The following is a 22,797-nucleotide window of genomic DNA, read 5'->3' on the forward strand; positions in this document are numbered from 1 at the left end:
AGGCACAGTCCTTCTCTGCTAGCCAGCAGGTGCTGTCCATGCCGCTGCATCATCTATGCTGGTTGCACAGTGGAGCCGGGCAGTCCTCCTTCAGTCCTTCCATTAGAGATGTGAGTTTGGGGTGCCAGTGATTGCCCTACTTATGCTCAGAAAATGCCCTCAGTGCAAGATACAGTTGGTAGTCAATGGACAACTAGGTTCCCTTCTACCTGATGACCACTTCCTGTGAAGTGTGGCATCTGAGCATCCCAGAGTGCACTATTCTGCCCCCTTCCAATATGGCAGGACCCCCTCTCCTGGTGTCTTGAGCTCCTTGACTCAACCCTCCTTGAAAACCGGTTTGGCAAATGGTTTACCCTCTCCTGTCCCAAGTGCCAGCCTGTCTGCCTGAACAATTGAGCAGCCCCTCTCCCAAGGGTTACCCATTTGCCCTTCAAAGGTGACTTCTCCTTTGAAGCTCGCTTTTTGGGCCAACACCCTTATGGCTTCCTGCAGGAGCGAGGTGACACCACCTTTCGGAGCAGGCCCCTTTTTTGTATCCTTTACTGGCAGCTGGTAGAACATCTCCCCAGGATAGCAGAAAGCTGTCTCAGCAACAGGACGTCGTGTGCAACTGGTATGAGCACAGGGGAATAGAGGCAACAAAGTGGCAACTTTGCTAAAGTTGCACACTGCAACTTAGCACATTAATTTCAACCTGAGAATCAAGTGGGGCTTAATGTAACGAGCTGTTTGGTACCTTGGATGACCACCCTTGGTTGCACCTATCCAGGAGGATGCACAGCTGAGCGGTTAGTGTGCAACTCTGCACTCGCCAATTGGGCAACCAAGCTTTTCACAAGACTACGGTTTTGCGTTTTTGCTATCAGAACATGTAAAATTACGAGTCCGACTCAATAGGCCTGCCATAGGGCTGACTTACACATATACCGGGCAGGGATGTGGAATTCCTATAGCCCGAAGCCCGGGACATATTGTTTGGGGTCAAGGGCAACAAGTTTCCATGTGTATTTTGTCCTTGGGACAAGTAGGCCCAACGGCCCCTACATCACAAACCCTTTGACTGCCAGTTTATAGTCCCACATGATGGATCAGGGAAAGCATTGCCTGGAGTTAAGGTAATATTTGTTTCCATGTTTTAACGCTGTTCAAACTTGTATTTATGGTTCATAAATGCAAAACCTTTATTATTGGGGTGAGCGATCTAAGTACATGTTGTAAGCTCAGACTACTACTGACAGTGGTTAAAGTATAAAAATGGGTGCACACCCTTTCATTTTTTAGCACTATGAGGCTATGCATACTGCTCCCAGAATGCTCTCTGATTAGATGCAAATATATGGAGACGCTTGAAAGCAAGATTGATTATTCTTAGCTTTCAAGATAAAATGTTCACAAAAAAAGCAAAAACATTTAGCTAAACTACTGTAACATTTTAGGTAGCGTTTTTCTGCAGCATCATTTAGTACAATGTGTTGATGCATGCTAGTATTTCCCAAAAATATTCATAATGGAAAATCACTGGAACCAGTTTTAATAAGATTATAGGAAACATAAAAATAAACAAGCATCGGTAAAGCCAATTGGTCTGAAATTGTTGGTCAGTCTTTTGGTTTTATCAATGCGTGACTTGTTTTGGCATGTTTTTTGTAAAACCTTATTCATGTGGGTGCTGCTGGCCCCTCATTATAACAAACATTTGCAAAAGCAAAAATTGTTTCGGTCTCAAAAAGCACACACTGCCACAGTCGTTCCTGGCACTGAACAAAACAACTGTGTGTCAATTTTGCTCCTTGTGAAAGAACAGAATGCTGTCATTCACAGTGAAGCTAGCCAACTGACAGAGAGACATTTTAATAAACACAACATGTCATGGTTAACGTCAGACCCAATTAGGGGGCCAATTATTAAGTAAAGACTCAAAAGTGCACTTCTGTCCTTGCATTAAGTGCAGATATACGACTTTTCTGAATTCACAAGACTTTACAGAAGTAGGCCAAGAAATAGTACTCGTAGAAAATATTTGTGAACTGCATTTTAGTATGAGCAAATATGCATGTGTAGATTTGCTCATGCGGAAATCTGAGCGTTTGCAAGTTTACTTCCCCCTCCAACCACTTTTTTCCCAACCCAGGAAGAAGTTTTATGTCCGCTATTGTCAGGAGTAAATATCCAACCTTTCTCAGTATGGGAAAGATTAGAGAAGAGTTGGTGAAAACCCTTAAAACATGCAAGTTAGTAGGTTTGCACAGACTCAAAAGGGCATTCCAACCCTGTAACTGTTGCTTAACTTCAGCGCCAGTATGTAGATCTGCAGAAACGTGGCAATGTCAGGGAATTGCTAGTATTCATACCCTGCTATGGAAGGAGCCCTTGCATATTCAAAGAGGCTATTTTGGAGCTCTTGTATAAGGGTATTACTGCCATAATTTGTCACAAAAGGGACAAGTGGATTTTGTTACAGGACAGGTAGATTTATGAAGTAACCTGCCCCATGGACAAGTAGATATTTTATTAAATTCCACACCCCTGTACCGGGGGAAGTCTGACTTTGCCATTGCTTTCAATGTAAAGTCGGGCCAGCAGTTAAACCTGCTCTTCAAGCCTGCAAATGGCCATCTGGAAGTCTTGTTTTACTTGTTTCCCATCGAGGGTGGCACAGCCAGTGCTGCAATCTTTGGAGGTGGACCCTCTAACTTATACGCCCTGGGTACCATTTACTATGGTCTTACAGGTAAGTTAGTTTGGCCAGTTGGGTGAAAGCAAATTCGACATTCCAGTTGAAGGGTAAGAACACTGGCACTGAGGTCAGGTTAGCAGGCCTCAATGCACTCTGAGTCGAAAAACTAGCAACATCAGTCCAAAAACATGGGGGTTACCATGCAAAAAGTAGCATTTCCTTACAATCAACATCTGCATCAGCCACATGCTAGCCATTGCTTACGGAGGCTACTGCTTTAGAAGTCTATGCAGAGCATGTTTATATACAGCAGCACATGCTACAAACAGAAAATGTTACTTAACCCTGTAAGCATCTGTTTGTAGTGTGTAGTGCTGTAGATTCATGTGCAACCACCTTCTTCTCCAGACATACTTGGCTCAGACTACAGATCTTTATTCCCTCAAATCACTATTCCTTTTCTGCAGTACACATGTGCATCATTTACTGTTTCACTCGCCTCTCCATACTACTCTTACCCGCTGTGGGAAACAGTCTAATATGGAGTCCATGCACATTGCCAGCTAAGGGAGATTGGTTTGTGACGCGAAAGACTTCTTCAAAGAAAAACAAGTTGTAGATGTCAAGCCCAACACTAGTTGGCAAGGGAGTATGCAGAGCATGTGAATCTACAGCACTACACGCTATGAACAGATGCTTACATGTGTAAGTAACATGTTCAAGGCATATGAGCTGTAGATCATATGCATGTACATAGATGTCCATATAGTGCTGGGTCCGGATGTTTGCACTTTGTTTTTGTTCGAAGAAGTCTTTCCAGTCACGAGGTAGGTGACTCCTCCTTTCGGTGATAGTGCGCATGGGAATTGACTCCATCCTTGGATTGTTTTTTTCCGCCATCAGGTTTGGATGTGTATTGCTGCGCTCCGGTTCGGCACCGTTTCTCGTACACCTTCGACACGCAATCCATACCCCTGACAGTATTGTTATTGAACGCGGTTTCCCATTCGTCGCGTATCGTCTCAATTTTAAAACTTTTATTGGAATACTCGTGGAAGGCCATCGAGCCTACCCACGCCGACCGCTCTAGCAGTCGATGGAACGGACTCCCTTCAAGTTATGTCCTGGGTGTCATGCTAAATTTCCACGCACCGACTTGCACGAAGTGTGTAACCTCTGTCTATCCCCGGAACACGAAGTGAAAGACTGCGACGCGTGCCGATTGTTCCGATCGAAAGACTCTTCGTGATCATTGGGCTCAATGTCACGAAATGCAACAGCAAAGCAGCTTCACCCCAGACATCTTTGGCGAAGAGTCCGACTCTGAACATCATGCCCAAGTAGCCGAAGAAGGACAATTCTCCGTGTCTGAGAAAGACTACGACATCGAAGAGGAGCAAGTTACTCTGGGTCAGCGTACCGTGAGTAAAGACAACCCCTTGCCCCCACCAACAACCTAAGACAAAGGCTCCGGTCCCTCCTCTGCCTTCGGGCCACGGTCTGCACCGATAAAAAGTTTCCGACGCCCCACCCTTGGGCCCGGCTCTCAAACATAAAAAAAGCCTTCCGGTTCGGACCCGAACCGACCGCATCGCGCTGCCAACCCAACACCTTCGGCACCGAAATACAAGTCCAAGCCGACACCACCGGCGCCAAAAGGCTTTGAGCCGAAACCTTCGACGCCGAAACAGGCAACCAAGAATAAAGAATAGAGACACTCCGCCGAAAGATCCGATCACTCCTTTTCGGATCCGAAACAGAAAAAGTTGGTGATTCACCCTGATATAGAGCATAATCAAACCACTCTACTAAAAAAGAGGAAATTAGACCTACCAGAGGACTACCAAGTTCCTCTAAAGAAAGTGTTGATACTAACCCTTCTCCTTACATAACACCTACTACTTCTACTAATCCTAATTTACATATTTCACCTGAAAATTCACCACCACTAACAACTTCAACTAACCCACAAGATGATGGGGATGGTGATAGGGATGACAATCAAGATCCCCCACAGGACACTGATCCTTGGTAGGACTATCGTACTGATCCAGATAATGATCCAGAGTTGTACCCCTCCAGACCCTCCTCACCAGATGATAACATTGGGTACGTTGAGTTCCTTAATAAAGCTGCTCAATATCACAGGGTGGAGTTAAATTCAGAGCCATTAGAACAGGATTTCCCTTTTTGAAACCCTTAGCTCCTCCCACAGTCACTCATACATTACCTATGCTCAAAGGCATGTTAAAACATTTTGAGGACATTTTCAAAGACCCTGTCAGAGCAAGAATTTTACTCCTAGGGTGGAGAAAAAATATAAGCCCGCACCCACCATCCCTACATACATCAAAGGTCAGTTACCTTTAGACTCTCTTGTAGTATCTAATGCTTGCAGGAGAGCCAACTTCCAAACATCAGGTGAAGCTCCTCCTCCAGATAAGGAGTCCAAGCTCATGGACGCCTCAGGCAAAAGAGTAGCTTCACAAGCAGCTAACCATTTGCATATTGCCAATGCTCAAGCTTTGTTGGCTCGTCATGACAGTGCTCACTACGATGAGTTGGAGAAACTCATGCAGTTCTTACCAGACTAACACAAGACTAAGGCCAACAACCTTATTCAAGAGGGTAAGCTCATTACAAATACATCTATCAGGTGTGCCCTAGATGCGGCAGACACTGCAGCCCGTACAATTAACACCAGTGTACTCTTACGAAGGCATGCTTGGTTTTGAATTTCAGGTTTCAAACCTGAGATGCAAACCTCCATCCTCAACTAACCCTTTATAAGGAACATCTCTTTAGACCAGCAGTCGACACCTCGCTGAAGAAAATGAAAAAAGATAGAGGTTGCAAAGTCCATGGGGGCTTTGCAATCGCCCACCAATAGGGGGTTCCTTACGCCGCTCCTTTTATAGGGGTGGCTCTAAAAACATATCCACCGACTCTACCTCCTCCTCTTACAAGGGTAATACTCAATCCCCCTCAACAAGAGGTTATTTCAGAGGAGGTTTTAGAGGCAACAATGGTAAGGGAAGAAGCAGAGGCAACTCCACACGCTCTTCCCCCACCAGCAACAAACAGTGACTTCCATCCCGTACCCCGATCATTCCACTTCTGTCAGGGGGACGTCTCCCAATTTCTCCTTGTCTGGAACTCCATCACTTCAGATAAATTGGTACTGCAAATTATCCAATGTGGTTACTGCCTGGAACTTTAGCCAATCCCCCAAATATCCTTCCAAGACCACATGCAATGTCACTGGAACATCTCGCACTCTTAAGGCAAGAGGTTCTCTCTCTCCTGGGAAAACAAGTTATAGAACCAGTCCTGTTACAATACCAAGGGACCGGGGTACACTCCCTGTACTTCTTAATTCCCAAAAAGGATGGCTCTTTAAGACCTATATTAGACCTCAGAGAACTAAATCTCTAGATCTAATCAGACCACTTTCACATGATCACACTTCAACAGATTCTCCCACTACTTCAGCAAGGCGACTTTCTGTCCACTCTGGATCTAAAGGGCACCTATTTCCATATCCCCGCTCAACGTAAATACCTCAGGTTTGTGTTAGACAGCCAACATTATCAATTCAAAGTCCTCCCATTCGGAGTAACTACAGCACCCAGGGTTCTCACAAAGGGCCTGGCAGTAGTCGCGGCTCATCTAAGAAGACTGCACATTCATGTCTTCCCCTACCTAGACGACTGGCTAATTAAAGCCAGCTTGCAACAGAGCTGCCTACGCCACACTCGAAAAACAGTCCAACTGTTTCACGACCTCTGGTTCACTGTAAACCTCACCAAGTCTCATCTCCAACCATCCAACACACAAGTGTATCTAGGAGCCACAATAGACAGAAAGTTCTAGCGTATCCCAACCCAGTCAGGATCTGCAACATACAGAAGCTAATATTGCAGTTTCAGCCTCAACACTCATTACCAGCTTGAGTGTTAATGCAATTGATAGGAATTATGGCATCTTGCATTTTAATTGTTCCTTACGCAAGACTCCAAATGCGTCCCCTACATGAATGCTTAGCATCTCAGTGGAACCAGGCTCAAGGTCAGTTATCAGATCTAGTTTTGGTGGATGGCCGCACCCATCGCTCTCTGCAGTGGTAGAACATACAAAACCTTTCCTTGGGGCGGCCATTCGTCAACTCGGTTCCACAGATAGTGGTAACAGCAGACTCATCGCTCACTGGTTAGGGAGCTCATCTTCAAAAACATACCGTTCAGGGCCTGTGGACTCTACAACAGAAACAACTCCACATAAACCATCTAGAACTGCTAGCAACTTTTCTAGCATTAAAAGCCTTCCAACTTAATCTAGTAGGCAAAGCTGTCCTGATTCGCACAGACAACATGATGGCAATGTACTTCATACAAAAACAGGGGAGGGCACACTCTCCAGCTCACAGCTAGCCCAGAGCATCTGGAGATGGGCCATACCTCAAAAAATATATCTCCTTGCAGAACACCTCCAAGGAGTAAACAACCAGATTGCAGATCTGCTTAGTCGTCAACGACAGCAGGTCCACGAATGGGAACTCCACCCTCAAGTTCTCTTCCCATTCTTCCAAATTTGGGGCTTCCCAGAGATGGATGTGTTTGCCACGCACCTAAATGCAAAATGGCCACGCACCTAAACGCAAAATGCCCAAACTGCGCATCCAGGTATCCACACCCATTGTCCAAAGGCAATGCGCTATGAATGAATTGGTAAGGGATATTTGCTTAAGCTTTTCCGCCTCACCCACTCATTCCATTAGTGGTTCGAAAGCTCAGACAGCAGTCCCTGACACTAATCCTAGTTGCTCCCACATGGGCCCGTCAACCCTGGTTCACAACCCACTTGGAGCGATCAGTAGTTCCTCACCAAAAATTACACCTTACTCCCAATTTTGTCCCTCAGAATCACAGAGAGATAAGGCATCCAGATCCCAGACATCTCAACCTTGCGATTTGGCACCTGAAATCTTAGAGTTTGGCTATCTTAATCTTCCACCAGACTGCATGAATATTATCAAAGAGGCTAGGCGCCCTACCACAAGAGCATGCTATGCAGCAAAGTGGAAGCGGTTCGTCATTTACTGTAACAATAAAATCAGTCCGCTAGATGCTTCAATACAAAACATCATGTTCGAGGCATATGAGCTGCAGATCACACACTTAGGATAGTAGATCGCCATCTGGTGTTGGGCTCGGATGCTTGCAGGTTGTTATTGTCTTCGGAAGAAGTCTTTGGTCACGAGATAGGTGACTACTCCCTTGGACTACAGTGCGCATGGGCATCAACTCCATCCTCAGATTGTTTTTTTCCGCCATTGGGTTCGGATGTAACTTTTCCACTCCGGTTTAAAATCTCAAATACAAGCTTTTCGAACGCCGTGAGGCCTACGGCTCATGGAAAGGACTCCGTTTAAAAATTGCCCCCAGTGTGGAGCAAAATTTCCGCACAGTGACCATCACAAAGTCTGCAACCTGTGCCTATCACCGGAACACGACGAAGCCAGCTGTCCAGCCTGCGCAGCATTTCGATCCAAAAAGACCATTCGGGATCGAAGAGCTCGACGCCATATAATGGCACACAAAACAGCCCCGGAACCAGAAAACATCTTTGATGAGGGTCCCGATGTCCCGGAAGAAGATTCCGAGGAACTTCAAATCATCTCAGAAGCAGATGACTCGGACGACCCCATTACTCCTGGGCAACGCGTGAGTACCACTGCCCCAACCCCTCCAAAACCAAAGGCATTGGTCAAGACTTCGCCAGCTGGCCTCAGTCGAGACCGAAAACACCCTTCAGAAGCCCCGCCTCCTGGCTCGGCTCCGAAGAAACATAAGTCTTCCGGTGGCTCAGGCCCGAGTAAGCCGCATGTAATTGTACCTTCGGCACCGAAGACAAAAGACCCCTCGGCACCAAAATCGGATCCGACACCCTCGGCACCGAAAACATCGAGGTCCATAGATAAATGGGCACTGAGGCTTCCCAAACCGAAAGACTTCACTTCGGCACCGAAACCCTCATCGGCACCGAAACCTTCATCGGCACCAAAACCACCGGCTATGGACTATAATACACCTCCTAAAGCCAAAGACTCGACTGATCAACCAAAACCTCGATCGGAACCGAAAAAATCGGTGCCAAAATATGTTCCTGAAGAACAAGAACTTTTCCATCCAGATCCAACACAAAAAAGGATCTATATTAATCCAAAGACTGGACATGTCACTGCAGTGCCATGTAAAACGGAAACTGGACACAACACCTGCCCCAATTCCTATAATAAAGAAGGATTCTGCAACATCACCTATTCCTCCTTCCTCTCCCGTACGACCTTCCACCCCACCCCCTCTGCCTACACCACCCTTAACTTTACCATCTCCATCACATACATCACCTCCACAAGATGATAATGATGACCTAGGGGGAGGGGGTGACCCTGGTGATCCTAATTATCTGTTCACGGATCCAGGTACCGCACCATTACACGATTGGGCATACCCTCTAACAGATATGCCTGACCCTGCACCATATCCCTCCAAGCCATCACCTCCAGATGATCACCTGGGGTTTGGACAACTAGTAAACAGGGCAGCACTTTACCATAGCGTCACCATGCACTCTGATGCACCCGAGATAGATTTCCTCTTAGACACATTTGAACAGTCTCAGAAAACAGTGCAAATTCTACCTATGATTAAAGGTGTCACAAAACACGCCACAGAAGTATTTAAAGACCCCGTCCGTGCCAGGGTACTTAACCCAAGAATTGAGAAAAATATAGACCTGCCCCAGAAGATCCTTGTTGCATCAAAGGACAACTCCCTCTTGATTCTTTTGGTCGTTTCCAACGCAAGAAAACGCGCCAACTCCCAAACCACGGGAGATACACCACCCCCTGACAAAGAATCTAAACTATTAGAAGCCTCGGGCAAACGAGTAGCAGCACAAGCTGCTAATCATTGGCGTATTGCCAACACCCAAGCCCTACTAGCACGCTATGATAGGGCTCACTACGATCAGTTGGAAAATCTGCTACAACACTTGCCAGACCAATACAAGACCCAGGCAAATTACCTTATACAATAGGGAAAACTTATCTCAAATGCGTCCATTAAATGCGCACTTGACACCGCAGACACCACCTCTAGAGCAATAATCACAAGTGTACTCCTCAGACGCCATGCCTGGCTACGCGTTTCAGGCTTTAAGCCAGAAGTACGAAGTACAATACTTAGCCAACCATTTAACCAAGAGCAACTATTTGGGGCGGCAGTAGACACTGCACTCGAAAAAATGAAAAAAGACACAGACTGCGAAGTCCATGGGAGCATTGCAGTCTCCACAACCACGTGGCTCCTTTCGGCGCTCCTTCTACAGAGTAGCCTCCGAGAATATGGGAGCAGACACCGCCTCTACCTTCAAAACCTCTCAACAAACATCCCCCAGTAGAGGATATTTTAGAGGAGGATATAGAGGAAACAACACCAAGGGACGAGGTCGAGGTAATACCAACACTCGTACCTCCCCCGCCACAAAACAGTGACTTTCCTCCACTCCCCCAGACCATTCCACTCCAGGCGGCGGAAGACTCAAACAGTTCCTACCTGTCTGGAACTCAATCACAACAGACAAGTGGGTAAGACAAATTATCCAGTATGGTTACTGCCTGGAACTCAGCAAAAACCAAAGGAAATGATGGACAGAGTGTTGAACATTGCAAGCACTCACCCCCAGTCAACTGCTCTGGGTTTAATCCATCACCGTTCTTTAGCCCACTCTGCCACCCCAGTTCAGACATGGCCATATGCAAATCAGTCTGACCCTGTGCTTCATGGGAACAGTCCAGCCCGAACTGCCAAGCCATGTCTTCCCTGGACCGGAAACAAGCTTCCTAGGACCGGTTTCTGGCATTTCAGCCGTCTTCAGCCAGGCTTGTTTGAATCCAGTGGCAAAGTGAGCAAGGGGCTCACGTCTGAGCATACCCTGCCAACTTATGGCAAACAAAGCAAAAACCAAAGGAAATGATGGACGGAGTGTTGAACATTGCAAGCACTCACTCCCAGTCAACTGATCTGGGTTTAATCCATCACCGTTTTTTAGCCCACTCTTCCACCCCAGTTCAGACATGGCCATATGCAAATCAGTCTGCCTGGAACTCACCACTACCCCCCACACATACCACCCAAGCAGCGTTTCATGTCACCAGACCATCTTACGCTCCTCGAACAAGAGGTTCTCTCATTGCTTCAAAAACACGCAATAGAACCAGTACCCTTACAACATCAGGGTACAGGGGTATACTCACTGTACATCCTAATCCCCAAAAAGGACGGGACTCTAAGACCAATACTCTACCTCAGACCCCTAAATCTGTATATAAATTCAGATCATTTCCATATGATCACCCTTCAACAAGTGCTCCCACTACTACAACAAGGCGATTTCCTTGCCACACTAGATCTCAAGGACGCTTATTTTCACATTCCCATACATCCTGCTCACAGGAAGTACCTAAGGTTTGAGGTGGACGAACAACACTATCAGTTTACAGTCCTTCCATTCGGGGTGACAACTGCGCCCAGAGTATTCACCAAATGTCTAGCAGTTGTAGCAGCGCATCTCAGAAGACAACAAATTCATGTCTTCCCGTACCTAGGCGACTGGCTAATAAAAGCCAACTCATTCAACAAATGCGTTCTACACACTCACCAAACTATTCAACTCTTACACAGCTTGGGATTCACAATAAACTATCACAAATCTCATCTCCAACCCTCCCACATACATCAATATCTGGGAGCCACCATAAATACCTCCAAAGCCCTGGCATATCCCAGCCCAATCAGGATAGGCAACATAAAAGCTCTAATCGCGAAATTTCAAACCCAACACACTCTTCCAGCAAGAGTGTTCATGCAACTCATAGGCATGATTGCGTCCTGCATCTTCATTGTGCCTTATGCAAGACTACAAATGCGTCCCTTGCAAGAGTGTCTAGCACGTCAGTGGAATCAGGCTCACGGACAACTAACAGATCTGGTGTTGGTGGACAGCCACTCACATCGCTCTCTAAAATGATGGAACACTATAAACCTGTCCAAAGGGCGGCCGTTCCTCGAGCCTCTTCCACAAATAGTGCTAACAACGGACGCATCACTCACGGGATGGGGAGCCCATCTCCTAGGACACACCACTCAGGGCAAATGGACCAATCAACAGAAACTGCTCCATATCAATTACCTGGAACTACTGGCAATATTCCTAACACTAAAATCATTCCAAATACATCTCCAGAACAAGACTGTCCTCAGCCGTACGGACAACATGACAGCCATGTATTATATTCAAAAACAAGGAGGCACACATTCTCCCCAGCTTGCACAGAACATTTGGAGATGGGCCGTTCCCCAGAACATATACCTACTTGCGGAACACCTTCCAGGGGTTCACAATCAGATTGCCGACCTATTAAGTCGACAGACTCGACAGATCCACGAATGGGAATTACACCCTCAAGTCCTACTCCCCTTTTTCCAACAATGGGGCCAACCAGACCTAGATCTGTTCGCCACACACAAACGCAAAATGCCCAACCTCCGCCGCCAGGTTTCCCCACCCACAGTCGAAGGGCAATGCGATATGGATGAACTGGTCAGGCAGATTTGCGTACGCTTTTCCGCCTCTCCCACTCATTCCATTAATGGTACGCAAGCTCCGGCAACAGTCTCTCAAACTGATCCTAGTAGCTCCCACATGGGCACGGCAGCCCTGGTTCACAACGCTACTGGAACTCTCTCTAGTTCCACACCAAAAACTGCGCCTCTCCCCGTCCTTATTAACCCAGAACCATGGAGAAATCAGACACCCAGATCCAGGTCAACTGAATCTAGCGATCTGGCTCCTGAAGTCCTAGAGTTCGGTTACCTCAACCTACCACCAGACTGCATGAATATTATAAAAGAGGCCAGACGACCTACCACTAGAGCCTGCTACGCTGCAAAATGGAAAATATTTGCCATTTACTGCACTAACAATGATATACGCCCACTGGATGCATTCATCCAGAACATCATTTGCTACTTACTACACTTGCAAATATGTAATTTAGCGTACTCATCCATACGTCTCCACCTAGCAGCATTAGCAGCCTTCTTAAAAAATCGACAACACTTGTCACTAGAGTACCTGCGATCAAAGCCTTCATGGAAGGCCTTAAGAGAATTATTCCGCCCAGATTACCACCTTCCCCAGTGTGGAATCTAAACATTGTTCTTACAAGGCTCATGGGACCCCCATTTGAATCTATGCATAAATGCGAACTGCAGTTCCTCACATGGAAAGTGGCTTTCCTTATTGCTATCGCATCCCTTAGAAGGATAAGTGAAATCCAGGCTTTAACCATACAAGAACCATTCCTACAATTACACCGCAGCAAAGTGGTTCTTAGGACAAATCCAAAATTCCTGCCAAAAGTCATATCTCCGTTCCATCTTAACCAATCAGTTGAGCTACCAGTGTTCATCCCTAATCCGGACTCGGTAGCTGAAAGAGCTCTTCATACCTTAGACGTTAAAAGAGCCCTGCTTTACTACATTGACAGAACCAAATCATCCTGCAAAACCAAACAATTGTTTGTTGCTTTCTCTCCACCACATAAAGGCAACCCCATTTCCAAATCCGGGATAGCCAGGTGGATAGTTAAATGTATCCAAATATGCTACCACAAGGCTAAACGCACATTATCAGTTCCCCCCAGAGCACATTCCACATGCAAAATAGGGGCTTCCATGGCATTCTTAGGAAAAATTGCCTTAGAAGATATTTGTAAGGCAGCCACATGGTCTACAACACACACCTTCACTAAACACTATTGTGTTGACGTGCGAGCAAAGCAACAAGCTTCTGTGGGTCAGGCTGTCCTTAAAACTTTATTTTAAACTGCTGCAACCGATACAGGTGACCACCGCTAGGGGAGACACTGCTATATAGTCTATCCTAAGTGTGTGATCTGCAGCTCATATGCCTCGAACGGAATATACTACTTACCAGTATGCATCTGTTGGCATGTAGAGCTGCAGAGCCACACACGCTCACCCACCTCCCCGTATCTGTTCCAGCAGCGTCTTACTTAGACATTACACATGGACATCTCTCTCTTTTCTACAACTCCATCATTTCCCATCATGGCGAAAAACAATCTGAGGATGGAGTTGATGCCCATGCACACTGTAGTCCAAGGGAGGAGTCACCTATCTCGTGACCAAAGACTTCTTCCGAAGACAACAACCTGCAATCATCCGAGCCCAACACCAGATGGCGATCTACTATCCAGTGTGTGTGGCTCTGCAGCTCTACAGCTCTACATGCCAAGAACACATGCATACTGGTAAGTAGCATATTCCTTGCTATCTTCTACATCTACAGCGTTCCAATTTAGCGTACACATCTATACGCTTACATATAGCTGCATATCTACAAAACAGACAGCATTTGTCTTTTTAGAGGGCCTGCTGTTAAAGCATTTATGGAAGGACTTAAAAGAATCATTCCACCCAGACTTCCACCTGCTCCAGCGTGGAATCTCAGCATAGTGCTTACAAGACTCATGGGTCCAACTTTTGAGCCACTGCACAAATGTGAACTACAATTTCTTACTTGGAAGGTAGCCTTCCTTATAGCCATCACATCTCTGAGAAGAGTGGGTGAGCTTCAGGCATTAACCATAGAAGAGCCATTTTTACAAATACACCAAAACAAAGTGGTTTTAGGACTAACCCCAAATTCTTACCTAAAGTCATTTCTGCCTTTCTATCAACCAATCTGATTTGCCTGTGTTCTTCCCTCAACCAGATTCAGTGGCAGAATGTGCTCTTCACACCTTAGACGTCAAAAGAGCATTACTATACTACATAGAAAGAACAAAACCTTTCAGGAAAACCAAGCAACATTTTGTTGCTTTTGCTCCACCTCATAAAGGCAATCCAACATCAAAATCAATTATTGCACGGTGGATAGTTGAGTGCGTTCAAATATCCTACATTAAAGCTAAATTCACATTAACAATTCCCCCTAGAGCGCATTCTACATGCAAACTGGGGGCTTCTATGGCATTCTTAGGAAATATACCCATAGATGACATCTGTAGAGCTACAACGTGGTCTACACCACACACATTTACAAAACACTAGTGTGTAGATGTGTTAGCAAGACAGCAAGCTAGTGTGGGCCAGGCAGTTTTACACACACTTATTTCAGACCACTGCGAAACCTACAGGTTAGCCACCACTTTGGGAGATAACTGCTATGTAGTCTATGTATTAGCATATGATCTACAGCTCATATGCCTCGAATGGAAAATGCTACCTACCCAGTATGCATCGGTTCTTGGCATATATAGCTGTAGAGTCACATGCGCCCACCCGCCTCCCCGGGTACCTTTACCTGTTGCAGTAATATCTTAATTATATACATGGACATCTCTCTTTACTACTCTTACTAACTCCATCATAACACCCTTTACGGCAAAACAATCTGAGGATGGAGTCGATGCCCATGCGCACTATCACCCAAAGGAGGAGTCACCTACCTCGTGACTGTAAAGACTACTTCGAACAAAAACAAAGTACAAACATCCGTACCCAACACTAGCTGGCGATCAATGCACAAGCATATGACTCTACAGCTCTATATGCCAAGAACAGATGCATACTGGGTAAGTAGCATTTTCCTTTCCTTTTCATATGTTCTGCCTTGGTATTTTTGTAAGTTATAGGTGAGTAGTTTAAAAGTTCAATTGGTTATCTAATGATTGTGTGCAGGTGACTGCTTCCATCAATTGTTTGCAGTTGTTACTAATTTGTTTTTGTCACCGGATATTGTAAGTATGTTATCCAGCATGCTTCAGAGAATATTTATGAAAAAACTTAAAACTACCAACAATTAGGACCAACAATACTTTATTTCAGTGTGTTGTATCTTTGTTCCCTTTTGTTCCCTGATGAACCACAGCAAATCAGTCAACACCAGGAGCAGTTTATTCAGATGTTAAATGAGCCAGTTCAGGAGTCTGGTGGCCAGATTGGAGGTGGTGGTGGTGGAGGTGGTACTGGTGGCAGTGGTGGTATTGGAATGGCAGGTGACTCCGGAAGCGGCCACATGAACTACATTCAGGTTACACCTCAAGAAAAAGAAGCTATAGAGAGGGTGAGTTGATGAATGCATGAACAAATACTTTTAAGATCTTTTGTAAGGAAAAAAAATAACGTGTTTCCCGGTCCATTTTTCTGCATTGAAGTGAAAAGGATACCAAAAAGCGCAAAGAGTCCCCAAATTGGATAGTTCTAACCAACAGAGTGAAACGGTTTCTGCTTTATCACTTGGCCCCCAAATTGTCCTGTTTGAGTACTCCTTTTAGAAAAAAAATTTAAAGCAGCCTTTGCAAAGTTTTATTAAATCACAATACTGCATGAGCAAAAATCAAATTTTGCACACTTAATTTTGCCACATCTAGAAGTTCCACTGATAAATTCAGTCTACAGAAAAGGCTCTTGACTGGGTGACATACCATTCAACAAATGTACAGCTTCGGATTCTGCATAACGTCCAGTGTGCTACCCTGGAGTGCACATCACTGTGTCCAATCATTGTTATACCTTTAACAGAAACAAATTTGATCAATTGCTTTCTCCCTTGTGTGTTTTAAAAAAAAAAAAAAAAGTTTTAGTCCAGGGCCTTTACAAGCTACAGTTGTCCTTCATACATTTATTTTTCTGCTAAAACTGCCAGATTTGCTGTTTGCCTGCCTGTTCTGTTTAGTGGAAAGCTCCCTGAATGACAGTGCCCCAATAGGTGCCCTGCCTGCAGGAAGAATTGAAGCCCTGTAATTGGGGGATCATGCTCTTTGGACAGGACTAGTCAGACCTTGGATTTACCTGACAGCAAATGTTTTACCTGTCTGTGCTTTAGCTTTGCACAGCCGTTAACTGGTGGGGTTTATATTTCCCCATTAGGGCAAAAATGCTATCTTGGGGAAAGAGAGGTCCTGGGAAGTGCTCCTTGGTCCTTCGTGTCAGCTCTCCCTGGTCCTTCGTGTCAGCTCTCCCTGGACCTATTCAGAATCTGGCACTGCACATTCGCCCTAAAAGCAAGCCCGTCTACTCCTGGACATTGGCACTCATTATGTCCAAGTCCCCTTGGCTTTCTCTGAAGCCTAAATGACACGATTGGGAAACAAACCGCCAATACTGTTAACATATGATTGCCCAGGTTTGCTAAATCTATGATATCGTCAATTCACTACTCTTCTGAGACGATTGAGAAGGAACATATTCTTTGCACAGCATCCCTTGCCACTCGCTCAGCGAGGAATTTTCTACCATGCAACCGTCCAGCACAAAATATATTTAAAGGCACTTCTTTTCAACGGCCGCTCTGCAAACAAACATCGACACAAAATAGCCTAACCTTGTGAAAGGTAGACTTGGGCACTTGTTCTATAGCTGAACCTTAGCCAAACATGTGGTCTTTGAGCACAGCCAGGGATAATGACGGCATACCAGACAGGATGCTGTTGCACAAATCAGTTCTTGAGATGGGAACATGAGCTGTGGTTCTTGTACGATGAGACAGCGTAGGTATTTTTATTTTTTATTTTTATGAATGTAGGTGGTAGTTGACTGACTGACATTTTTCTCATTTGTTGTGGAAGGGAGAAGTCCAGTGTGAAACTTGGGGGTGTGGCTGAGTTACTGTATAATGAATTGGTACCCATCGAGGTTAGTTCTGTGTGCAGAATATTGTTATATTATAAAATATTTAACGTAGCGTTTTCTGTGCAGAATACTAATTTGAATTCTGATTGGCGAGAAGTTCACTGCTTTTGATGTGACTGTTTAGTTGGTGTACACGGCACTTTACAATTACTTTTCCAAGTCGGGAGATTGCTTATGAGTCTGAAGTGTTCTAGAATTTCAGGATATTCGTTTTTTTCCCCCAATAATATGCGAGATCTGGCCCTATTTGATTATGTTGGGGTGCAGGACGTGTCTTAGAGAAGCGTTGATTATTGTAAGCCAGATTGGTGCAAATAAACTTTTCTTTGATTGTCTTGGGTGGTATTGGCCTTTGACGTGTTTTGGTGGTTTGCGTTTGACTATTTTGTGTAGCTCTTCGGAGTTGAGTTTCTGAAAAGCTTTTCATCAGTAGGGTGTTTTATGGGTGCAGAAGGAAGATTTCTGTTTTGCTGTTGTGTTGAGGAAAAAGTAAGAGAATTGTTTGTTTTCTGTCAAGGGTGCTCGAATTGCACTAGTGCTGCTTTTGAGTATAATAAGGTGTGTTGCTGGGTTCAGTGAACGAGAGAATGGTTCCTAAAAAGATGGCTGCAATTTTCATTTCTTTTTTTAACAACATTTTAGCCTTTTTCAGCCTGGGTTTAGAACTTAGCCGACTTATCTTTGTGCCCACCTTTTGATTTCCCTTTTGCTCATGGTTAGAGTTTCATTGTACCAGGGTTTGCTAGGGGCTGTTATGGAGTTGTCCGCTTTGCTGCGGCAATATTGTTGGAAAAATCATCAATAGATATAATGTACAAGCGTTCTTCGACTTCACCCCGTCCGTCGCGGGACTCTGAGTCGTCGTTCGAAAGCTCCGTCTCTGAAGCAGACTTCTGAGACTACTTCACTCTTTTCCAGGAGCTGAAATTTTGAGGCCCTGTACCGCATTTTTAAACAGCTCGGCTCCCCTGGTGTGCCTTTGGGACCTGCGGAGTCGGTTGGGGCGACCCTAGGCCTCTGACGCCAGCTTCTTCAGCCCTGACTCCGGAGGGCCCCTGTGGATCCGGATCGATGCCTGTCATTCTCACTCGACCTTCCCCCGATGTCGTCGGCGTCGACCGTGCCCCTGGTCGCCGTCGACCCCATCCTCATCCCTGAAGTTGCCACGATGTCGAGCAATGTTGGTTCCAATGCCGAAAGGGACTTTTGTTCCTGTGTTGTTTCATGGCGTAAATTTTGGGCCAGAAGGTGGTGAAGAGGAATGGGAGGGGCCTGCTGGACTCCTTAACTGACCAGCCTGACGAACCTGACTGGCAGATGGACCAGGTGATGCCAGTGGTCTTTACACTTCCCCTGACGCTTGCTTTCTCCCCCTACCGTTGCTTCGGAGGAGGACGCTTCCTGCGCTGTGGTGGTGAGAAGGGCAGCTGAAGTCTGCTCCCTTTGGTGGTAGTCGGGACTAACCTCCTGACAGAGGTGTTTCAGCCTACGGCTTCCACTTCCGAACCCCTCTCGCCATTTAATGAAGCCCTTCGTGAAGCCCTTCTGGGCACTTGGTGCAAGCCCAGCACAGGGGCCCTCTGTGGGCGACCCAGTGTTTTTAACATAACATCCCTCCCCTGAGAGCTTGGTGGTCCAAGCCTCATCTTCAAAGGGCACATTTCCTTCTGCTTCTCCAGATAGGGAATCCAAGAAGCTGGATCATCTTGGGAAGCTTGGCATTGTGGTCGGTGAATACTGTAAGCCTCTTGGGCCGATACTCCCATACCATCTGGGATATGGTTGCACAGGTGCTGCCGCAGTGCCCGGAGGCGACCCGGGCCGTTCTCTCCCAGGCAGTTGTTGATGAGAGAGATACAGCCAAATACACTATGTTATGGACTGGATACCATTGACTCACTGGGCAGAACGATTGCCCCGTCGGTAGCACTCCAATGCTACACCTGGTTGAGGGCTTCAGGCTTCTCGGGAGATGGCCAATCAATCTTGATGGACATGCCCTTTGATGGCACTCGCCTTTTTGACGACAAAGCAGACTCGGTTCTTGACTCTTTAAGGATTATCCGGCAACGGCCAGATCCTTGGGCCTCACGGCTGTTACCCATCCACCTCAGTTTGCTTTTTGTCCCTTTTGTTGCTATGGAAGGGACGCCCAGCCACATCCTGTCCAGCCCAGCCACTAGTACAAGCAACCTGTCCAGCTGCTGCGTGGCTGCAGACGGGGGACCTAGCGTCCTCACGGGTCAGGGAGCCAGCGGGCGGGCCAATCCACACCCCCTCCCCGCCGCTGCCTCCAAACCTTCCTAGTCCGACGTTTCAGGCTCATCATCTGGCAGTTAGAGGCAGGATTTACCATCACCTCCCCTGCTGGCAGTCCACGTCGGACAGTTGGGTTATGCAGATAGTCCAAAGTGGCTACTCCGTTCCCTTCAAGACTACCTCTCCCTCCATGCCACCCTCTTGCATGTCGGAGGATCATATGGCACTTCTACACAGGGAAGTTTTGGCTTAATTGGCCTAGGGACCCATAGAGAGGGTGTAGGAAGCTGGCTCTGTATATACTACACCAAAGTTAAGGTATAGTCTGCAGAGAGTCCAGGGAGTCCCCAGAGTTATAACAGAGGCTAAATTAGGTAAGTAGTAACCGCTCTCTTTGTGGTAGTGTGGGCGAGCAGTTAGGCTTTTCCAGAGGGTGTGTTAAGCATTTGTGTTCACTCAATCAAGACTGATGGCACACACTCATAGAATCCAGACCAATTGGGTAAGTATAAAAAAAGGTATACTTGGGTTCGAGGCATGTGGGCTGCTGAATTCATATCTGTGCATAGATCGCCGCCTAGTGTTGGGTCCGGATGTTTGCACGTTGTTGTCCTGGAAGAGTCTTCGAGGTATCCTGGGATAGGTGACTCCTCCCCTGGACTACAGTGCGCATGGGCATCCTCTCCATCCTCAGATTGTTTTTTTCCGCCATTGGGTTCGGATGTGCTATCTTAACTCAAGTTAGGAAAAACTTTATCGAGGCCAAAAGGCCTTTAGTTCACGTCGGTACTGTTTTCTCGATCGGTTTCGATACTCCTTTGTTAGTTTAACAACTTTCAGCACCGACTTTTCGCTTCTTACCTGCCCATCGACGACATCGACGATGAAATCGAGGACACCGTTCAAGAGATGTCCGGTATGCAATGCGAAATATCCCCACATCGACGTCCATCCGGTGTGCAACAAATGCCTTTCGCCGGATCACGGCGAATCGACATGCATGGACTGTGCCCGGTTCCGTTCCAAGAAGACTCTACGGAATCGACGAGCGGCAAGACTCGAAGCGCAGCACGCGGCACCGGCCCCGGCAGACATCTTCAACGCCGAGACCGAAGATGTCGAAGAATTGGAGATCCTACCCTCCAGTCCCGTTTCCGAACATGACTCCGGATCGAACGACGTCGACGAATCACTCTTTCGCAGAGATGAAGACGACACCGAGGTAGGAGACTACGATGAGGCCTTAGGGGCCGAAGAGAGTAGCTCCAATGACGAGCAAGGCCTACCCGTTCAGACTGAAGAGAGCCCAGTGCCACAGTCTATGGCTCCGGTCGAGGGATCGCCTTCGGGCCTTACCCGAGACCTATCCCGCAGTTCTTCGGCCCCGCCCTCGGGCCCGGCCTCGGACGTTCAGCGGCAGCCATTATTGCCTAAACCGGCTGGTTTCCCTTCTTCCAAACCGAAACCGAAAGCTGCACTGGTTCAATCGAAACCGAAACCAAAAGTGGCGCTGGTCGGATCGAGGCCTTCCACACCTTCGACGCCAGCGAAACGCGTCGGCACCGAGCGCACCAAGCCAGACTTCGGTGCCGAACTTGAAGCGGCCGACGTCGGAGTCGGCATACGGAAAAAGGCCTTCGGTGCCCACAAACCTGATCGGCTCCCGGCGTCAACGCCATCGACTCCGACACCAAAGGTCACACTGCCGGCTGCGTCTCACATCGCTTCCACGGCAATACCAAAGCCTCATGCATCGAAGACGTCGACGGCCATTCCCGCCCCTCGACTCGATGACCCGCCGGCGCCGAAAAAGTCGACGACCGCCTCTACAGACCTGGTCGGCGCGAAAACCTCAAAGGCGCTCCAAGTGCGACCTGTTGCAGGACAAAGCAGCAAAACCAAAACAGTCCTCTAGGACACGTCGGGCTCCGGCCCAATAAAAGCTCCAGCAGCCTCTTCGGCGCCAGCCAACATTACTTTTGGCCTGCCTCCGTCCACGATCCCAAAAATATTCCAACTCAGGACACGGGTCACCCACACCACAACTACACCTGCTGAGGCGTCTCCGTCACATGTCATCGACGCCAACACCGGCAGGATGGTTATCCACGAACGGAGGATAACTTCGGAGCCACCTTTGGACCCATTCCGGATCCCACTAAAAGGGAAGCTGCCTGTGGACTCAGAACCTCTCCTAAGCGAATCTTACCACTCGCCCTACCAGGATCCACAATCATTCTCTCCCACACACTCCGACACGGATGTGTTGGAGGACTACATGGCTGACCAAGTCCCCTACCACGGAGACATAGACCCTGATTACCAACAGGACCCTGATCAAACTTGGGGCGACCCTGTAGATCCAGGTGCACCTCTAGATGCACAGGACCCACAACTCTATGGGGCGAAAACATCTCCCACAGAGGACACTGCAGCGTTCAACGCTCTTATCGAACGTGCCGCAAATAATCATGGAGTGCAGCTTCACTCTGACACCATTGAGGACGACTTTCTTATGGACACCTTCGCATCCTCAGAAAGACATGTAAAAACTCTGCCCATGTTGAAAGGGGTCCTCAAACCAGCCAAGGACATCTTCAAAGAACCCACCAGGGCACGAGTGATAAACCCCAGGATCGATAAGAAATACAGATCGGCGCCTGGGGACCCTACTTACATCAGAGGCCAATTACCACTAGACTCCATTGTCGTAGCGAATGCTCGCAAGAGGGCACACTCGCAGACGACAGGTGACGCTCCTCCCCCGGACAAAGAGTCCAAGGTGTTAGAGACCTCTGGCAAGCGAGTTGCCGCCCAGGCTGCCAACATATGGCGCATAGCCAACACTCAAGCGCTCCTCGCTCGCTACGATAGAGCGCACTATGACACATTGGAGCAACTACTCCAACATCTCCCTGACCAGTACAAAGAAGGTGCAGAAATTCTTATCAGAGAGGGACAGCTACTCACAAATGCTTCCATCAAGTGTGCACTAGATGCCGCAGACACGGCTGCCAGGGCCATTAACACAAGCGTCATGCTGCTACGACATGCCTGGTTACGAATCTCCGG

The 22,797-nt window shown here is 47.1% G+C and overlaps 1 protein-coding gene across 2 annotated transcripts in view; it reads left to right on the forward strand.

Annotated features, from left to right (window-relative positions):
* Nucleotides 1-22,797, forward strand: part of RAD23B (RAD23 nucleotide excision repair protein B) — a 354,987-nt gene that overhangs the window by 312,035 nt on the left and 20,155 nt on the right. The window contains exon 9 of one of the 2 annotated variants that reach the window (XM_085641292.1): nucleotides 15,704-15,898. In XM_085641292.1, the coding sequence (XP_085497418.1) occupies nucleotides 15,704-15,898 (195 nt within the window). Of the gene's footprint in view, nucleotides 1-15,684; nucleotides 15,899-22,797 lie in introns of both variants that reach the window. The other variant, XM_085641291.1, reaches the window with a different exon arrangement.

This window comes from Triturus cristatus, chromosome 2_2, assembly GCF_964204655.1.
Source record: "Triturus cristatus chromosome 2_2, aTriCri1.1, whole genome shotgun sequence".
Taxonomy (NCBI): Eukaryota; Metazoa; Chordata; class Amphibia; order Caudata; family Salamandridae; genus Triturus; species Triturus cristatus.